Source organism: Protopterus annectens, chromosome 2.part2, assembly GCF_019279795.1.
Source record: "Protopterus annectens isolate FY-2018-M chromosome 2.part2, PAN1.0, whole genome shotgun sequence".
Lineage (NCBI taxonomy): Eukaryota > Metazoa > Chordata > Ceratodontiformes > Protopteridae > Protopterus > Protopterus annectens.
The window spans coordinates 927,368,472-927,391,100 of NC_056730.1; the positions used below are offsets into that span (position 1 = coordinate 927,368,472).

Below are 22,629 nucleotides of genomic sequence, written 5' to 3' on the forward strand. Positions count from 1 at the left end.
CGACACAAGCTGGGTTGCCAATTGGCTCACTGACAGAACCCACACTGTAAAAGTTGCAGACTCCAAATCTGACTTCAAACCAGTGACAAGTGGAGTACCACAGGGTTCAGTCCTGGGAACCTCTCCTGTTTGGTATCTACTTCTCTGAAGTACAGGCTAACACAGAAGGCCTTTGGCTAACGAAGTTCGCAAATAACTGCAACTAGGAGCCATAGTAGAGTCCCCAAATGATGTGGACACCCTACAGAAGAGCCTTACTGAGACAGATGCCTGATGTGACAGCCATGGCCTCAAGCTCAATGCCAAAAAGTGCAGTGTCATTCCCTTTGGTAAGAACTCTGTACCCATGAACTACCACACAGGCGGCAGTCTACTTAACGCCGAATGTGTGATAAGAGACCTGGGGACCCAAGTGGACAGTAGTCTCTCCTTTGATAATCACATTGCCACAGTAGTCAGGAAATCCTTCTACATGGCACACCTCATCACAAAAGGGTTCTCATCTAGGAAAAAAGAGGTCATTGTTCCCCTCTACTCGACACTCATTAGACCCATTATAGAGTACAATGCCCCTTTTGGAATGTACCTCACAAGACATCTGCAGCAGCTGGAAAGGCCACAGAAGTACCTCACAAAGAAGCTTACTGGCCTCAAACAGATGCCCTACACTGACCGTCTCAAAAAACTCCATCTTTATTCCGTAGCATATCGCCTACACTGAGGTGATCTCTGCCTAGCATATAAAGCTATGTCAAACCCAGAGCTGTTGGACATGCTACACCTAAAGAAATCCCAATCCTTCCGAGCTACACGCTCTAGGGACCTAAACCTTGTCACCACAATAAACAGGACATGCTGGAGGGATAGATTCCTGTCCCAGGGACTTCCCATACTCTGGAACAAGCTACCCATCTATGTCAAGCAAAGTTCCTCATTAGCACTCAAATAAAAATCTTGATAAGTGTATAGGAAATGGGAAATACAACCCGGGGATCACTTCTGTGGCTCTGCTCAATAGGGGCACAGGAAAATAACTTTCCTGGGTGGTGTAAGCCAGGGAACCTTGTTGGCTAGGCTTATTAGGCCCTTGGGCCGATAGCCTAGTACCTACCTATGAACCTATTTGTAATGCAGTCATTCTTCAGGCCATGCAGGTGTGGCACGTCATTATACAAGCCACACAGCACTTTCACTACCACTGTAACACTGTGGGTAGCACTGTTTGAGCCTAGATCATTGACCTATCAATTTGCTAACTTATGAGGCCATGGCAGAACTGCATACCTCCATGCCCCTCCCCTGCTGGATGCATGCACATGCCAGAAGCAGTGCAGCTCACAGATGCCAGATGGGCCAAGGAATGCTATGTAACCTGGGTGGGGAGCTGGGGATGTCTGCCAAATACTGCTCAGGCTTGTGATTCAGCTTGTCCCTGTACAGGGGACTCATATGTGGGAGTGTGGTTTAGCCATCCCATATTAGTCCGGCTGAGAGTACCACTGGGTCATTGAATTGTGACATACACATGCTGCAATCAGCAGCAGACACAGCTGACCTGCTGACATCAGGTATGTGCTATCCCATTGTGCTGAGTCTTTTATCATTAGAACCTATGAAACCTTGAGCACATACCTGAGGCAGCACTAACATGCATACCTTAACCACCTTTCCCATGGCAGGCATACTGGTAGATGATACATTATGTGAACAGTTTATCAGCAGATATATACATAGATACATACATGCAACTTTTTTAAGCAATGCACTGCAGTTGTAGCCCAGTGGTACCTGGAGGACAGATATGCAGAAGCCTCTTCATGAGCAAGTCCTACCACACATGCAGTGTACTGTACAATAAGTACATGAAATGGATAACTACTAACCTGGGACATCCCCTCAAGATACTCATATGGTCATTACCGGTCCAGCTTTCACATCCAAGTCACCAGGAACAGCTTCACCTCTGTGAGCCATGTGTGAGTTACTAGTCTACCTCCTATGGTGGAAATGTCCTTGACAATGTCCCGTGCATTCTTCTTGGCATGCAATATCAAATCAGCTACTCTTCAATGCACCTGTTGCAGTGACCTATTACTGTTTCTCACAGCAGTGATACAATGCATCACTCCCTGCCACACCCAGTCCCAATAAACTTGGTTTGTGTTATCTTTACCCAAAATGTACAAGCACTATATGTGAAGGGCCTGAAGTAACAGATCATTTTCTTGAGTGGTGAATTTTTTCCAACCACTGCCTCTCTAGTGGTTTCAGATGTTAAATAGGGAGAGTGTAAATCATTCTATGGATGCCCTATATTGACATCTGTAATGCTTTGCACAACCTGCCCACACATTAAAATGTGTTACTATGTTTTACCCTACATACAGGGGCCATTACAATTTATATGGGATGTCCTTTCTGATTGTGAACATGGCACACAGTGTGCTTTCCACCCATAGCTGAACATGGCAGGGTCATGCCACTGGGCTGTGTTCCCAAAACCTCATACACAACTTCCTGTATATCCCTGTTGCTGCCATCCACCATGTGCATTCAGTACACTGTAGGGGTACATTATTAGACAGTTTGTCATCCTTCAGTATGTTTATCTCAAAGTGCACATCATATTCCTTATAGTTCTGATTCCACAGTAGCTCACATTAAAGCATACTCATGTAAAATGGCACCAACATTTTATATTGTGATAACAGCCACACAATGTGTCAGTTATGGTAATGACTGTATCTGGTGAGTTTATCTCCAAATCACTACCACACCACCTGGCACTATAATGTTCTCCCTGTGGACTAGGGACATCTGCACACTATGCCCAATAATTGAGCCTGTGTTTTGTTAGCATGGTTGCTCTAGATAATAAACATTTGGAAATGTCTCACTGTACAGCTGCATGAAAGTAAATACATGGACATGGAGCTACCATTTCTTCCTCAAGTAAACCTATGTGAGCAGACATGGCTTCATTGGGTACTTGAAACAGCATGACTACAGCCTGATGTCCAAGGGAGGGAAGACCTTCTTACTCTACCTCCAAATGGACCTTAAGGAGCAACTCATGGGCCAGTATGACAGCCAGTTGTACAAGACAAATGCCTGACAAGAGTTTACCAGGACGGGGAATAGTACCATTGGCATTACCCATTCTGGTGGGTGGTGTTGGCACTGATAAACCTGAAACAGTACCACACTGCTCTGCTTCTAGTGTGGAAAGCAACGCTATGGAAATACAGCCAGAATTTTACCATAAGCCTTATTTTCCCTGTTCCGTTAACACATCCACCAGTGTACTGAATTCCTCCTGCTTTGTTTTACATCTGCTGAAGGGCACTGTGCCAACATGGTGGAAGGCTGTAGGAGGAAAAGCACCTATTTTAGCAGCAGGGTGTGGCTACCATATACACTGCTGCACTGTGCAGCTGCAATATTATGCGTAGCATACTTATGTACTAATTCCCCTTCATTCTGCAGGTCCACTTGTGGCTGTGAAGAACATTGGTGGCTATTACCTCACCCCGTACCATCTGACATCTTGTCTCTTGGTCACCAGTGGTCTCCTGGTGTGCCTCTCACCAAGGCAATGCAGGTCAGCCTGCTGAAGACAACCCAGAGGACTCGCTGGCAGTCACATTTCAGGTGGGTGGCAGACCTTTTCTGACAGTGGTCTAAAGAGATCTTCTGTGATATCCCCACAGCAAATACGGATGCTGGTATTGTTTAAGGGTCTTTGGCTGTTGGATGCTTATTTTTTTTGGTGCAGATAGTTAAGTCGCATGTCCATCAGGCCACAGATATCAAGCCATCAAATGTGGAGCCTGCATTTAATGCCAACTTCATATGTGACGGATGTCTGTACAGGTTTGTCTCTGGGCCAGCCTAATCTTACATGTATTTTGCCCTGTCTCCCCCAGGTACCTTTGCCAATACTTTGGCTGCTGCCTAACTCTATTCATCACCAGGGGTCCATCATCTGTCTGTCTGTGGCCATCCACAATGGTCCCCACCTTTTGTGTTAGTACCATCCATTTCTATGATGCGTTCTGTGCTTTATGTTTGCCTCTCTACACCTGCAATCCTGCCTTTGATTTCTTCCCACAACGATTCTATTTTCCCCACCCACCCTTCATCTTCTCATATTACAAACTAAAGTCTTTCCAACAAAAGAACATATGCACTTCATCACCACACCTGCTAAAAAACTAAAAAAAAAATAAATGAATGAAAACAGCATTCCTCAAATACGTTTCAGAGGAAAAAAATAGCTAGTCTGACACTCTGGGGAAAAAAGGCAATTTAAAAGAGACCGCTAGTAAGTTAAGATAAACATGCATTTTTTTAAGTTCTATGACATCTCAGTGTACAAGATAAACACATTATTTAAAAAAGTGCACATTATAACATATATGGCATATACCTACTATTATTCTTATGAGGTGCAGGAGAGACTTTTATGTAATATATGCAGTTATATTGATTACAAAATCCCTTGATTTTAATACTTTTAAAATAATTCTAATTATCTTTGTTGTACAGCAATGTTTTGTTGAAAGATTACAAAGTAGAATTAAAAAGAAGGCAACTAAATATAAATGTCCTGTAGCGCAATATACATTCACACCGTTTAAGGTATCGGTTTTTACAACTGAAGTTATTTGATCAATTTTTTTTATTTTGTACACCATGTAAAAACTAATGCTATAAAAAGTTTACATTTAATTATGCAAAAACTATTCAGTCACAACATGATATGTAAAAAGGATAAAAATGTTAAAATGTTAGCAGCTCGGGGAAAACATCCTACATTGGCCATGAGGGGGCAGCAGTGTTCCACTTATGCCTGTAAAACAGTACTATTCTAAACATTATCGAGGTCTTTTACAGATTTTTTTCTGTTACATCACATTTTAAGCCGTGAAATTTTAAACTAGCACTCCACTTGACATAAAATACACACGTTAAGAAATAAATACATTTATCCATGCACAGTGCAGCACCAATTTCATCCTTCTGCAGTATCTCTTAAAAATGCAAACCACAGCAGGGTAAAATACAGCAGACATCACGATCAAATAAAGTAGTAAAATTGACTTTTATTAACCCAAGCAGAAACAGAGTTTGTTCCTGTTTGGGTTAATACAAGTCAGCTTTGCTGCTTCATGGATAAATAAAAGCATTTCATAAGTATGTTTCAAATGCAGAGCAAACGTTCCCTGAGGGTCAAAGTGTCCCAACACAACACAGTGCATTTCCTGGTGACGTACTTTTGTTTTCAGTTTTAAAAGTTATTGACATGGCACATTTTCATAAATGTGGAATGAAATGCCACTTTCTAATATTATAGCACAGTTTGATTATGCATTGCAGCCTGCGCTTTACATTTAGAGAAGGCAAATTCTGAAAACAGTTTATGTCATTCTGTATAAGGAAAGTTCCTTTCTTACACACAACAAACACCAGTAACCTACTTTAGTGCACAGTTTCAATTTTAATTCAATACAAACGTTAAAAAGAGGTGCAACAAAATTTTTGTCCTCCAATATTGTAGCTGTCCAAGATCAATTAATCTTTCGTTTATGATGATTCCAGAATCAACTTTTTTATTTACTTCAACCTGTCTGTCTTTATGGACATCACCTCTTTACTTCCCTATACCTTCCATCCTACTTTTGTATATAACCTCTCTAAACCTATCAACAATCACACAGGTATTATTATTTTAATATGCCATTTTAACCTGTTTGTAAATTTTTGCTGACTGTAACTGATTTTTGTTAAATTTTATTGCACTGCAGAGCCTCTCTCCGTCCACCTTTTGCATGTATGCTGCCTATACCTAAACATCACTCATGTTGTTATTAATCATTTCATTTGCTATTGTAAGCTGATAGTAATTTTTTGTTGATTGTAAGTGAATTTTGTTCATTTCTATTCTCTGAGGAGCTTTTCTCTGCTGAAAACGAGCCAAACGTTCAGTCAGACTAACCCGGTTAACAAATGTAAAATAAATAAATAAATAAATATGGCTGTAGGAAACCATTGCAATAATACTCAACTGCTGAAAACACTGGACTTGCAAACCATTCGAGACAGTGTTTATGTAGTCTAATATACACATCCATTATACATCATTTAAATAGTTTAGACAGCCTGGGCTACAACTTTCGTCTTCCTTCTGCACACTCCAAGTAACACCTATGCGTGGTAACGGTCAGGTGCAAATCTAAGGTACCATCCACAGAGTCTAATTAGGTGGAGTGGAAAGCATAAGAACACAGAATGCTGTTCTGAGATTTTCACTACAGAAAGTGGTCACTTACTGTACATTGTTCACTACAGATGACTTGCTTTCTTTTGCTCTCTGTCTCTTGCAGATATATAACACAGGTACACGTGGCAATGTCAAGGTGCAGTGTTGCACCAAACGTTTGTGCCAGCTATCCAAGTAATGCTAAAGTACAAATACCACATCATTACTGTTGCAGCTACTTCACTTTCTAAGATGAGGCCTTCAACTGCCAAAGGACATAGTGCTTTTTACCTATATGATTTACTAAGTCAGAATATAGGTGTTCACCAATCCTGATGATGAAGATCCATAACACAGAAATCACTTGACAAATTCTGGCATGCACTAAACCAGTGTAAACCTCAGGGTCCAAATATTCTGAGCTAAACACTGTATCTCTCTCCTTGGTTTATGCTTCTGCTAGTTTGGAGGGAATACAAAGGCAGGGCAAAGGTTAATTCTGTACAGTTATGTCTTCTGTCTTACTCATTTTATTTACAGCTTAGTGGAAATAACTGCTGACTCCTTATAATTTGAATATATCATTTAGCAGAGTTTATGTAGTACTGTGACACCTGTATTTTGTTTACCTCATACAGGATACAAGCAATAATGAACTGTTATGTACTTCAGTGTATACTCCCTTGCTCAGCTTATCTAATTTCTTGCCAAACCTTTCTTGCTGCAGAAAAGGAAAAAGGAACGAATTGCCACTACAGTTGCAAAATGGCTGCACTAGGCAAATGTGGGCAGTGAGTATTTTAATAAAAATAGAAAAAGTAAGAAAGGCTGACCCAAACAACCAAATGCCCATGAGTCTGTATATGCATATATGTATGTAGGTTTCATCCACTATGAGTGAATGCATAGAGAATCAAAATCCATTATCTGCATTCACCAACAAAAAAGTCCAAAAAAAACACTAAATGTTTTTTGCAGGGGAGCAAAGCCCCTGCTCCCCTCAATATATGTGTTGTCCCCCCATCCCCACCAACGCAATCTTATATACAGTGACTCCACAGACAACTTAAACAAGGAGGAAATTTCCCCAAAAAGCATCACTGGTGGCACAACTCATTGACAGTGGCTTCCTGCAGAAACTCCGATCATCGGCAGGTTGAACCTTGGGCAACTGAAGCTCGAGAGTTCAATCTTCGTTCACCAGAAGGGTAAAAATATAGGCAAACAACCTAAGCAGAACAGTGTAAAAGCAGCTGAGCATCAACAGCAGTGAGAGAACTAACTTGGTAATATTGCTGCCAAGTTAATAGACTTGGAGGACAAAAAAAAAACTAATACACCTATAGAGACAAAAAGTAAAAAGCAGAGCAAAGAATCTTAACTTGCAGTATTTTCAAAATCAAGTGTTTGTAGAACTAATTTTCTCAACTTTCATTACTAAATTATTCATAAATATGTACTCAGAACTGGGACAGTACAGTAAAAGAAAGTGTTTTTACATGTATTAGAAACTACCAAAAAATCTGCAAGCTATATCAGCTTTCCTTTAGTTTCCAAACATCAAAGGATTAGATGAGGTACTAAGCATTAGAAGATTTGAAGAACAGCATGACAAGCTAAAAACTCTCCAGTTTTAAATTACTAGATGAATAAATTACCTAACATAACTGCTACAGGCTGGAAGTTGAAAAAAATAAAATAAAATAAACTGGCAATGTAGCAGAAGGTAGCACTGTGAAAAATGAGTAAACCACAGGCTGTGTTACACAACGCAGTGTACGTATGCTTGTCATAATGCCCTGATGGCATGACAGAGATTATTCTGTGCAAAACATAGTGGACTTTTCATTACACAGAAAACCCATATGTGCTGGTCATTCCATACAGCAAAGGCTTTGAAAAGTCCACAATCATTGTGAATGCACACACACACACACACACACACACACACACACACACACACACACACACACACACACACACACACACACGCACGCGCACACACACACACACACACACACACACACACACACACACACACACACACACACACACACACACACACACACACACACAATCTCTGTTTCAGTCTATCTTAAAAGTAGACATACCTGCAATGCTATACCAAGTAACTAGGATGGACAAGGTGTGGTGTAGTACAAGTAAGCAACTGATGTGAACAGCTGCATATGTGGTTTATTAACACGTTGTAAGGGTTGTGTGGTAGTATGTTGCAACAGCTGCATATACACATGTAGAGCCTTGGCACCCTACTGTGTGACATCTCAAACCCGAATGTCCATGGTACGATACCTGCCACCTTCTCCCAGCACTGTACCTACGTTACCTGGATCCTAAATCTCAGACACAGAATGCTTTAGCCCTATCAAAGTGAGCTGCATTACCAGCTCTGGCATTTCACTGCAGTGTGGCTAGCCTCTGTAACAAATATTCCAGCAGTTTCTTGCACCACATGGAGTACTTGTGCCCATCGGTGAACGAGATATTTGCATAATGACCTGCCATGTTGCAGAACCTAGTGAAAGGCACCTTTGGATTTCCTTACTTGGATAGAAGGAAGCTTCTTTGTTCACCAATGGGAGTGGGGAGCTTTGAGCAGCCTATCTGTCCCTGAAGGAGTGACCTCAGCACAAGATCTTGTTGTTTGTTGGCTGTTTTGGGCTAATTCCTAGCTCTTTCAAGTCCCCTGTTTAAAAACCCGCTTTGGTGTGGTTTTTGCACTTGTTTCCACCTCAGCAAGCTCCTCGTGGTCCTGCAGAGTGGTGCTAGCAGCAGAGAGATGAAAAAGAGTGACTGCTACCAGATTTTAAGTACCTTTTTCTGCCTTTACCTTTGCGACTGTCTATTCTCGCCGAAAAGCAAGTAATAACTGCTATTTTGCTAGATTTAAGCTTGTTTTTGCATTTTATTTAATACCTGCACTTTAAAGTTTGTCTCGTTGTTGATTTAACTGTTGAGGCTGCTCACTCAAGTGGGCTAGCCTGTGTAAATTTTTTTCTGTGCATTTTTCTGTTGCCTGTTGAAAAAAAAGAAAAACAAACAAAAAAAATCCTTGTTTTCCCACCTTTCCTGAGCTAGAATAGTCCCTAATACATAATACTCAGAGGCTCTAAATAAAAACCTGCCTAAGCAACAGAGACCTCCAAAGCAGACCCCCACAACAATACCCACGTATCACATAGTCCACAAAGTCAGTGTGCCACACAGTCCCAGCCCTTAAGGCTAAACAACACACCAAATACACTTGTAATAGGTGACGCTATAGTCAGACACACTGACGTCCCTCTCACCAGGCTGAACAAGGAGAAGGTCACTGTAAGCTGTCTGTCGGGTGCCAGGATCTGCCACATAACACATGCACTCAGGTCACTCAAAAGCAAGTACATACATGAAAAGAGACATAGAAGAGCTCTCTGATCATGTAGCCCAGGCTGGTATGACCCTGACCTTGAGTAGCATCTTACCCTCACCAAGAATGATGCCACAGTATAAAGAAAAAATGTCACGTTTTAACAATTGGTTAAAATATTGGTGTCATTCAAAGGGGGATCCAGTGTATGTCAGCCTGGGATGACATGCTCGACAAGCCATGCTGCTTCGCTAGAGACGGCTTGCACCTGTCACCCCTGGGCTTTCGAATACTAGCTAAGGCTCTTGCCACCCCCATAGTGCCTTTTTTAGGCAAGGCTCAAAAGACAAACCCACCTCCATAGACAATACAGGGAAAAAGAAACTAAGGGTAATGCTGCTCAACGCCAGAAGTCTAAACCTCAAAATGCACGCACTCGTGACTCTCCTCAGTATGGAGAACATCGATGTCTGTGCAGTAATGGAGACCTGGTTCAAGGCTCCTGAAAGCACCACAGCACTACCAGGTTATACTTCATACCATGCTTTTTGGCCACAAAACTCGGACCGAACCACAAAAGGAGGGGGAGTATCCATATACATCAAAAATAACCACACCTCCAGGTTAGTAGCACTGCACAAAGCAACGGAAACCATCCACGTGCAACTAACAGTGGGCAAAACTGCTTTTCAGTTTATAGCCTGCTACAGACCACCCTCCCAAACTCAGGAACCCCACTTGGCCTTCCTGAAAACACTGGAGAACATGAAAGTCTCTCCAAACACCATCATATTGGGTGACTTCAACTACCCAAACATTGACTGGGTAAACTACGCAAGCCCACACACCCTTGCCCAACGGTTCCTAGAATTTATAAACTCAAATGCTATGGAACAACTGGTCAACACCCCCACAAGAGGGGAAAACATATTGGATCTGGTCATCACAAACATAGGGACTCTATGTTCCACACCAGAGGTATACCCCTCACTGGTAAGGTCAGACCACAAATTAATCTCACTGGACATCCATATCCCGTCCCCACCTCCAGCCAAGGTAACCACGGTGAATAACTTCTCAAAAGCAAACTTCACACTTCTCAAAATTGAGGTGGTAACCTTCAAAGCCCCTGGGCCAGTGGAAAACACGGCTCAAACCGCAGAATCCTTCGCAAACGCATTCTATGAACACCTACAGGAATGCATGGATCGTGCCATCCCAAATAAAACCAAGACTCACTCCTCCAAAGGCAGGAGACCTGTCTGGTGGACCCCAGCCATAAATAAGCTGTACAACAAAAGGAGGAAGCTACTACATGACAGAGCAAGATCCCAAAAAGGGAAGGCATCTCTGATCAGTACTAGCAAGAAGCTACGATCCCTCATAAAATCATCTAAGGCCAGCTTCGAAAGAAAAATTGCACAAGATACTAAGGACAACCACAAGGCATTCTTTAGTTATGTCAGGAACCTGGGCGGCAACTCCCAGATATGCTCCGAGTTAGTGCAAAACGACAAAAAATACACTGAACCAACAGACATTGCCAACACCCTGGCAGACAGATTCAGTGCAAATTTCTCCTCCCCATCCCCCCCCCAAAAGAGCAAATCTCCCCCCCATCCCCCCCCAAAAGAGCAAATCTCCATCCCAACAGAGTGTAACCTCCCAGACATCACAGATGATCAGGTAAGAGCTGCCCTCTCCAAAGCAAAAAACACAGCATCAATGGGACCAGACGGTGTCCCAGAATGCGTCTTACACGAGCTACAAGATGAACTTAACCCTCACCTTAAGTCCCTGTTCAACCTCAGCCTTACCACAGGATATGTACCCAAGGAAGGCATACAGCAACAGTGGTCCCGCTCCACAAGGGAGGTGACACAACGGACCCCGGAAACTATTGCCCTATAAGCCTGACTAGCCTGGTCTGCAAAGCTATGGAGCGTATCATCATGGAACTCATAAACAATGATATCAGAAACCTTCGGACACTGGATCCTACCCAGTTCGTCTTTGTTAAAGGCAGGTCTTGCCTTTTTAACCTGGCCAACTTCTTTGAAACAGTTACCAGGGCCACAGATGAAGGGAAAGTGGTCCACACGGCCTACCTAGACCTCGCAAAAGCCTTCGACATAATACCCCACTCAGGTATCATAAATAAGCTCACTAGCTTAAATGTCAACACCTATGTCACAAGATGGGTTGCAAACTGGCTCAGGGATAGAACCCACATGGTCAGAATAGCAGGTGCCTTGTCAGACTCTAAACCAGTTACAAGTGGAGTTCCACAAGGCTCAGTCCTGGGACCTCTCTTGTTCGGTATTTACTTCTCTGAGGTACAGGCAAACACGGGAGGACTACGGCTGACAAAGTTCGCAGATGACTGCAAACTAGGTGCCATAATAGACTCCCCTGCTGACACAAGCATACTCCAAAAGGGTCTCACAGAGACAGATAACTGGTGCCAAAGTCATGGCCTAAAGCTAAATGCTAAAAAATGCATAGTCATCCCCTTTGGGAAAAACAAAGTGCCCACAGACTACCACATAGGAGGAAACACACTAAGTACAGAGGAAGTAATTAGGGATTTGGGGACCCAAGTAGATAGTAATCTCTCCTTTGACAATCACATTGCCAAAGTGGTTAGAAAGACCTTCTATATAGCCCACCTCATCATGAAAGGTTTCACATCTAGATCAAGAGAGGTCTTTGTGCCACTCTATTCATCACTCATCAGGCCCATAACTGAATACAATGCCCCATTTGGGATGTACCTTACCGACACCTGCAGCAACTGGAAAAACCCCAAAAGTACCTCACCAAGAGGAAAAAGGGACTCAACAGATGCCCTATGCAATTAGGCTAAAGAAACTCCAGCTCTACTCAGTTGCTTACCACCTACTCAGAGGCGATCTGTGCCTGACATATAAAGCCATGTCCAACCCAGAATTAATGGACATGCTACTTCTCAAGAAATCCAAATCCCTTAGAGCTACACGTTCTAGAGACTTAAACCTCAGCACAGAAATAAATAGGACATGCTGGAGGGACAGATTCATATCCCAGAGACTCCCATCACTCTGGAACAAAATCCCAGTCCAGGTTAGGCAGAGCTCCTCACTGACCCTCTTCAAGAGAAATCTTGACGAGTGGATGGGAGATCGTAAGTATAACCCCGGGATTACTTCTGGGTCCCTGCTAGACAAAGGCACAATAAACTAACCGTAAAGGGACTATATTCTGTGACCTACTATTCATAGGCACAGTCAACAAATCTAAAAGGGTGGCGAAAGCCAAACACACTCTGGCTAGGCTTGTAAATGCCCTAGGGCAAGATAGCCTAGTATCAACCTATGAACCTATGATAATGACAGATATACCTGGTCTTTGGATCACATGCTACTATATCTCATCTGTAATTGCACACATTGTAAAACCTTTTCATATTGCTTAAATGCTTTATAAATCACAGGCACAGTCCCTTAAAAATGAAAACATGTGCTAGGAAGAAGAGGTCTGAGAAAATGTAGTGCTTTTCTGGTATATGTTACAGCCATGTATGGTTATTTAAATGCAGTACAGGAGTGATCTCCCTATTTTTGCAGTGTTTGCTTTAGATTTATGATTATATCACTAAAACAATAATGGTTTTCAGCATTTCTTCATAAGACATTTAAAAGGATGCAGGCCTTTTTTAAAAATGTGACTTTTTCATCACAGATATTGTGCGTCTGTACCTGGAAGAAGCCTGGAGGAACTGGCCCCACTGACATACCATCTCCTGATGGAATGTTTCCAAGCACTGGACTGGGTGCTGCAGCAGCACTCTGAAAAGGAAAGAAAAAAAATATGATCACTGATGAGTACAACCTCCCCACTTACAATCACAATAATAATATAATTTCAAAGACATAAAATGAGGGCAAACTAATAGCAGTGATAAAATTTCTGTTTCAAAGATCTAACATCTGAGGTTCAATCCTAACCACATCATTGTCTGTGCAGTTTATATACGTTTCCCCTAAGTCTGTGTGTGTTTCCTATGGGTACTCCAGTTTCTTCCCACATCCCAAAAACACACTGAGTGAATATGCTAAACTATCTGTATACATATACATACATACATACATACATACATACATACACCATTGCTCTTCTGGCTTAGGTTGTGGCTGAAAATGGTCCAAGTACACATTTACTTACAAGGTCAACAAATAAATAAATAATAAAAGCCTACATCATGGAGTAGACGGTTAAAGTCCTAGGTACAGCCCAGGCAATCTGGGTTCAATTAGCAGCTTGTGCATATGAGGTTCTGGCAGGGAGGGAGGGAGGGATAGGCATGTCCATTCTAGGGGAGCAGGGGGATTGGTCTAGGTGTTCTGTGTAGGGAGGCATGGTCCAAAATTGACATTAGTCCTCAGACAAAAAAGGCAAGCACAGTGGAAGTGTGATTAAAAAAAAAATCCCTTGGTGGAAGCAGTCAATGACACAACCTCCCAGTACACCTTTAAGTTCCACACCAGTAACAGCTTTAGAACATAGATAGATTGGGGATGTAGGGAAGTTGGGCTGGCAGATCCAGTGATGGACAGGGGCACTGTGGTAAGCCAGAAAGAATGAAGCAGATGGGGAAAAAATACAAATAGTGCAAATGGCTGAGTGTCAGCTTCACCCCACGCTTACATCTGTTACATTTATTTATTCATTTTTGATGGGGATTAGTCACACTAGATCAGTGGCCTTCTTTTCAGAGGAGACCTGAGGCAGTATTCATTCTGTCTACTGGAAATATAGTCAGGGCGCAAGAGAACTTCCCAAACTCCTTCTGGCATGGAAAGGCACTGGGAAGAGTTCAGGAGGGGAGATGAGTAGATTTAAAGAACTGGAGACAATCACACTAATACTGATTGTAAGATTTTGATGAAAATCATGCAAACAAGGTTTGAAGAAGTATTTAGATGTATATGGGTTGAGGGGAGTATGGGATGAAAGTAAAAGAAATGATCATAATGAAAGAAGCAGTGAATATTGCAATCAGCAGATACAGAAGTAAGGATAATAGGTTGTAGTATTAAGAGAGTATTTGGTAATGTGTCATAAAAACAATCATGGAATATTCTAAACGGATTGTAAATAGCCAAGACAGTAGGAAAGCAATGATTCAAAAATGGATACAGCAAGTTTAACCCTTAAGTAGTATGCACTTTGCACTGACAACGAATGCTGTAGTAAGCAGTGTGTTGAGAAATGTTAAGGATGGAGAAACACCTAGGACAAAAGAGGTTATTGGCTCCCTCTACTTTTCCCTCATTAGGCCAATCATCAAGTACAATGCCCCATTTGGCATGTACCTCACTAGACACCTGCAAAAACTGGAGAGGCCACAAAAGTACCTCACAAAGAGGATCACAGGCCTTAAACACGTGTCCTACATGGACAGACTAAAAAAATTCCAACTATTCTCTGTCACATATCGCCTACTTAGAGGAGATCTCTGCTTGACTTACAAAGCCATGTCTGACCCAGCTCTGTTAGAAATGCTACATCTAAAGAAATCCCAATCTCTCCACACCACATTCTCCAGAGACCTCAACCTCATTAACACAATCAACAGAACATGCTGGAGGGACAAGTTCATAACACAGAGACTGCCCATGCTATGGAACAGACTCCACATACATGTCAAACAGAGCACCTCACTGGCCGTCTTCAAGAGGAATCTTGATGAATGGATGGAAACTATAAAATTCACCCTGGGGATCACTCCAGTGGCTCTACTCGACAGAGGCACTAGGAACTAAGGTCGGGTGGCATGATGCCAGGGTAATCGTATGGGATAGGCTTGTAAAGGCTCCAAGACCATTAACCTAGTACAAACCTATGAACACGTAGAAAATAACAATGTTGTATGCAGATGAAATAACTGATATCTGATGGTTCATAAATGTGATGAAGGGATGTGGAAAATGGCTGAGCTAAGTAGGATTAAAAATAAGTACAAAAAACAGTAAAGGTCTTGGAGAAATGATAAATAATACAAGTATATATTTCTACAGAAGACATTTTTAGGTTTTGGCTCTTAACTGTGGCACTTGTGAAAAAATGAAGAGACTATGTACAGAAAATCAGTAGGTCATCGCAGGTGTTTAAATTCTCTTTCAGAAAGAAGGTATATTTAACAAATATAGTGATGCTACGAAAATTACTAAGGAACAGGGGCACATTTTCCAGTAAACTTAGAGAAAAGTTGTTACAGGTAATATTTTCAATAATGTGCATTTTCCATACCAATTCTCAAAAGTGAGTGAAAATAAAACAGAAAAAACAGATCTGCAATTAATAAACGTTAAAGTTTATTTACCATCATTGTATTTAGTTTGGATTTTACAAAAAGTTTGATAGGGAGAATATTCATATAAAACTGGTTTACATAAGGGAAGTCTGAAAAGGTATATGACAGGAAAAAATAATGAACTACTGGAAGAAAGATACTATCACAGACTATAAAAAGAGTATATTGGATTAAAAAATAAGTATGGTACACACTGATGAAGAAAACGGTAAGAATATATAACGGAGAGAATTTTTATATAAATCCTTGGGTGGGTCTAATTGAGGAAATTACAAAAATCTAACAAGAGAATGGAAATGTTTAATATATCGCTGGAAGGGCAAGATTTTATGTGGAGGATGATGGTGAAAAAAAAAAATTGCCAGTCAAAGATGAATACGGCTGAAACTGAAAGTCTGTATATGAAATGCCTGAAAGTCGGTTTATGAAATGCTAATGTGAAGAAACAATGGAACATGTATCTCCTAGTGAAAAAAGCCATAGGAAAAATGGTCAAAAAATGTAAAGACGTGAAAAATATAAATATGGAGAGGATTCCATATGGATATTATCTGGACATTAAGATCAATATTAGGAAAAATGGACAAGAGCTGTACAGTAGTTTTTCATATATGTATGTAATACATGTGACACGCACACACACACACACAAATATCTGGGAGGCAAGAACAAAAAAAATTGTTCAAAAAAGTGGACAGCGGCGGACATAAAGTACTGATTTTACCAAAAGGAGTGGGGGTTGAAATTGTGGAAATAAACAACTATAATGTTTCATTTTTGCCAATATTTTGGAAACTAGTGGGATGAAAATGCCGATGGAATATATTTGTTTTTCTTTCAAAATTAAATGATGTTTCATTTTCATCAACATTTTGGAAAGTAGTGGGCTAAAAATTAAATGGTTTGTAATTACCTCATCTAAATCCCACAGGAGCATCTCAGGTCAGTTACTGTGTGGGTGAGGAGCTCAGTTTGTAACAGTGATGGTGCTACTCTCCAGACATTTGGTTAGGCACAATAGTAGAGAAAGTGTTGGCTTTTACAACAGCTGATGATCTGGAGGAGGGGTGCACAGCACTGGCCTTCTCCATGAGACATGAGGTGGGAGAAAGGTTTAAAACAGTGATGACACTATATTAGTCCCTCTGGACATTGTTTGGGACATGCTGAACGAGCCATCAATATTGTACTGATCTGCAGCACAGATAAGTTTTCATTCTTAACTGTATCTTTTTCTTCATCTTCATTACTGAAGTCATGCTGGACGCAACAAATAGTTCTGCCCCTTTACAAGCCATTAGTTCACTCAGCTTCATTCTGATACAATTTCCTGTCAATCTGTTGAATCACATTTAGGGAATTTGCAGCAGAGGAGCATATACTTTATTAAGACACTGATTTTGTAATTAAATAAGGCACAGAAAAACATTTGTAAACAAGACATGGTGAATTATGTCTTAATATTATGTTGTCTTAAAGGCATCAGTTGCTATACTGGCTAAATCCCTGCTAGCATGAACCATTCTGTCAACAACCTGTGCACCATTCACATATCAGTTGATATAGTAGTTGCCTTCATATTTACACAATGACATTATTTGTGACTATCTAACCCTAACACAGCCACGGATCGTACTACTTATGAAGATGTCTTCATCTTTGTTATATGATTATTCAGAGCAGGGATGGTTAACCTGTGTAAAGTACAGCTGCTAGTAACTAGCATCGCGTCATTATCCTTGTGATAGTCACAGATGAGCACCAGCTACTAAAACCTTGGGCAGCTTTACACAAATTAGCAAAGTCAATGCATAAACATAGTCAGTACAACACAGAGCAGGCACTGTTGGCAGATAATGCCTGCAGCAGTCATTTAACACATGCCCTGAAGGGTTACCTGAACTGTATCATGCTGTGCGTAGAATTGTGGTGATTCCATTGCACAACACTTGTAAAAGCATAGTGGAACACCTCAAAATGAGTCAGACAGTTCTCTCAGACAGGGTGGAATCGTAAGAGGAAAACAATAAATCTCACTGCATTTAGATTGTAAAAATGACACTATGCACTGTGAGACATAGTCCTCTATATTGTAATTGGTTTATCATTTGCAATGGCCACTCAGTTTAACTGGAACTGTTTTAATTTTTTGCTACATGTAAGACAGCATGTTACAGTTTAAAAAGTTAAACTATTTACTGAGTAGATGTTTAACTGTATTCTGAAATACCAGTAGGTAACCTTTTCTTGGTCAGTTCATTTGTACGCCATTACTCACTTTTGTTGAATTCATCTTGGAGCCCACAACTGTTTCATCACAAGCTACTGACTGCACTGTGACTGTCTGGGTCCTTCCAGACTCTCCAGATGGTTTGCAAATAAGCTCCCCAACATGGTGTACAGTTTGCAGGAAATGTCTCCAGAAAGTTACATGTTTTGTTTTTTTCCTGACAGCATTAATTCAGTCCAAACTTACCTGATAATAGGGCCAGTACTGCCAAGGTCATCCTCTTGTGTTGCACACAAATCTGAACAATCATCATTTTATTAATCTTTTTGGAACTTGGTCAGACACTGAATGACCTAAAGTTACAATAGGACACACATTGCCATGGTCATCCTCATGTGATGTAGACAAACTTGAATTCTCATCAGTTTCTTAATCCTTTTGGAACTTGCACTGTCATCTCAACAACTTAAGTTCTAAGTGGTACCAGAAACGAACTACAGGATAGATGTGTGCCCAAGACCCTTTTACATGTTATCAAAACTTTGGTCACAGAGAAGCAAAAACAAAGTGCAATACACAATAATCAAGAAAGTTAGTTAACAGGGGACAATGGAAAGAAAAGATAAACAAGGAGGATTTCACAACACAAAAAGCTACATTATGCATTAAGATGTATTTGTTGCATGTTAAATTAATTGCACCACCAAGAGTGCTATGCCACTGAGAAGTGAAAAAAATGCTAGTTTCTGACTCCCTTCAGTATCTTCTTAAATTAATAAATTATATGTTATAATAATTAAAAAAAAAGATGTGCAGGAGCATCACATATAATGTTTCTAAAACTCCGTTCACACCCTTCACTTCACCCTGAGTCCAGGTCACGTTTAACACAAACATTAAAAGGAAAATTGTTTTGCACAAAAGCAGATGATATTCAGGCATTCTTGCTGTAACATTATTAGGTTATCCTAAGTCTGGAATAAGAATTATGATCCAGTATGTCTCAAAACATTATATAAATGGTTCAGGACCTTTTCAGCCAGTTAGAATCACCATGATAACAACTTGTAAATATGACCTGATAAAGCATATACAATATAAAAGACTGCCCCACCAAATCTTTAAATAAATAAAGACCTATACATGACAACCTTTCAATTCAAATTCAGCAATGGCCTTTTGTCTCCAGGTTTCTGTATCTTGCACACCTGCCCAGTGGGGCAATTACTTAGTCCTTCCTAGCCATTCTTCCTACACGTGCTTCTAGTGTCCTGTCCTAACTTGCTTTCCTCATACCATACATGCCTAGATGCTTCCGCCAAATCAGAAATGAATTATGTGCTGTACTCACCAAATTCTGCTTTGTTTTGTCATGGATTCTGAGTGTGAACGTGACAGCAAATATAGATAGTGACATCTGTTTTTCTCCTGTCAGTCCACAAAAAGCTGTAATGTTGTTTACATTAGTTCTTACTAGCCTACTTTCAAGATCTGGATAACATCTATACACAAAAACAGCTTAGGCCAAAATAACACCACACTCTCTCCTCACATCTGCTCTGTAAATAACTAGGTCTCCATGATCTTCACCACTTAATAAGTTTAACTGCCTCCTTTACTACAGCTATCCTCTTCCTGTGCCCTGCCTCAAGCACCATACTTTTTTAAAAAAAGATAAAAGTTTAAGGGTGAAGCCTCAATAGCATTCAAAAATAAATAAATAAATAAATAAATAAATAAATAAATAAAGCTAAATGCAGCAACCAGTATGTTCTGAGACAATAATGCTTTAAGACTCGTGTCACAGTAGGATAAACTAGTCAGTGATTGCAAAGGTTAAATTTATCAGTTCAAACAAGGGAATTTTTGCTGTTGGATCATGTACTGCATAAATTATGCTGTACTAACTTTGACATGCGTGGACAAAATCAATAGTACTTCACAAATCTTTTTGCAGTACAATGTGAACATTACTGTACACTAAAATAAAAATCACAAGTCAAGATGCATCAATAATGCTCCATCTACTTCACAGTATAATGAACGATTCTGTGAAACCCATAGTCTCTACAGCTTTATTCGCTTTATTTTCTGCAACCTGATCTTAAGCTGTGACAGTCCAGGAAGGCAAATAAATAATGACAAATATGTTATATACCGCCTCATAAATTTAATTCCTTTGGCAGCACACTAGACAAGTTACAGTAATTATACCCTACTAATATGGCCATCATAGCCTTATATTTGTAGTGTTTGCCTTCCTGGGAGTAAATGACTGGCCCTAACACTGGTAGCTTTCCATCCACATTTTCTAAACCACTTATCCTGCTGAGCATCAAGGTAGTAGGAAGGTGACCAGGGCAGACTAAATTTTCCTATCCATGGCAACAGTTAACAGCTCATCCTTGGGGATGTCTAAGTGTTCCCAGGCCAGGTAGAGAGACATAATATCTCCACGATGTCTCAAGTTAGCACTGGGGCCTCCTTCCCACAGGCTCTTCCTAGTACACCTCCCATAGCAAGCACGCAAGGGGCGCTCTCACTAGGTGCTCAAACTACCTCAACTGGCTTCTTTCAATCCTGAGGAGCAGTGGCTGTACTCCAAGATCCTATAAATGGTCAAGCTCTTTCCCTCTGTCTCAGGAACTATGACCAGCAACACTATGACATAGCCTCATTTCCATTACTTGTATCCATGACATTCTACTTTTCTGTTATTACTCGATGCACAAGACCATACGTGAGCATGGAAATACAAACCTGACTGGTGAACGGATAGCTTCATCCCAAGACTGAGCTCTCATTTTAACACCACAGTCCTGTACAATGGCTGTAACACTACTACAGCTGCATCCATCTACCGGTCAATCTCCCCTGATCTCCTCTACTTTCACTTATTAACAAGACCCTGAGATACCCAAAATCCCCCACTTGACATAGCTTATCCCATTCACCTGCAGAGGTGAAATTCACTCTTTTCTGGAACTTCTCATCCCAGCCACTTCATACTTAGCAGAGAACTGCTGTAGTGCATGCTGAATCACAATCAGTTGATGTCAAAAGGACATCATCATCATTTCCAAAGAGAGAGGTGCAACTCTCATGTTCACAAACTATATACTCTCCAATCCTTTGCTGCACCTTGACATCCTTCTATGGAAATCATGAACAGGACGAGAGACAATGCATACCCATAGCAGAATCTTAAGTCCAACTTAAACACATGTGATGTAACACCAAGAATACAGACAAAACTCTCACTCTGCAAATACAAGGACCAAACAGTATGCAACAGCAGTACCAGAAACACACATTGATAAAACATCTCCAACAGGACATTCCAGGCTATTCCAAGCTACTCTGCCATATATCTACCCTCTCCAGATTCACAAAACACATATATACAGTACTAGAAAATTTCACAACCCTCTCCAATATCCACACAAGGGGAAAGAGTTGACTGACTATCCTATGGTCAGAACAGAAACCATACTGCTCCTCTTTAATCTGAATTTTGTCTACAGGATCGACTCTCCTTCCCTACGCCATGGGATAGCCTTTTCCAGGAAGGCTGAGGAGTGCAGTCCCTCTAGAACTAGAAAACATCCTTTTGTCTCCCTTTTTGAAAATGTGGACCACCACTCCAGTTTGCTAATACAGAAGTATGTCCATACCTTCTTAAGCATTTCTCACCATATTTCATTCAATCATGCTGCAGACTTGTCAATGTAGAACTGTTCAAACACTGAAGTGATCTCATCTACACAAATGAATCCCATCCCAGTAGCTCCTTCTGGTATTGCATCCACAAAGATTCCCTCCATCTCCCAACAATGTCCATAGCTGAGTTCAGAATTTTTACCTTGCTGAGAACTGCCCGGGTTACAGCCCACTCTCCCCATATGAACTGCCAGGTGGTTTGACAAGAATTCTTTGAGGCTATTGAAAGTCATTCTCCCTGACTTCACCAAACTCATCCCTCAACCAGATGCTTGCTTCAGTGATTACCACAGTTGCTGCCTTCCTAGCTTGTTGATAATTACTGGTCATATCTCGAGTACCCCCCTTGCTAAATTTTTCTTTAACTTGACGGTTTTCTTCACCATCATTGTCTACTAGTAGCTCTTAGGGTTATCACCATGACGAGCCCCAACCACATTGCTGCCACATCGTTTTACTGCCAGTTTTGACCACTATGGTCTTGAACAGGGTCCATTCAGACTATATGTCCAACCTCCTCTGGGATATGGAAAAAGTTGTTCTAGAAGTTGAATGAGCTTGTCCCACAAAACTGCATCTGCCAGATTTTGGGACATCCTCACTAAGTCTGGGTTTCCAAGATCTGTCCAACTTCTGTCCTTGTCATCTGATCCAACTCACCACTAGATAATGATGAGGTCACAGCTCAGCAT

The 22,629-nt window shown here is 40.9% G+C and overlaps 1 protein-coding gene across 4 annotated transcripts in view; it reads right to left on the minus strand.

The window, feature by feature from the left end:
- Window positions 1-22,629, minus strand: part of SSBP2 (single stranded DNA binding protein 2) — a 1,934,337-nt gene that overhangs the window by 648,381 nt on the left and 1,263,327 nt on the right. For all 4 annotated transcript variants that reach the window (XM_044064241.1, XM_044064242.1, XM_044064244.1 and 1 more), the window contains exon 5: window positions 13,370-13,459. In XM_044064241.1, coding sequence (XP_043920176.1) covers window positions 13,370-13,459 — 90 coding nt within the window. The remainder of the gene's footprint in view (window positions 1-13,369; window positions 13,460-22,629) is intronic.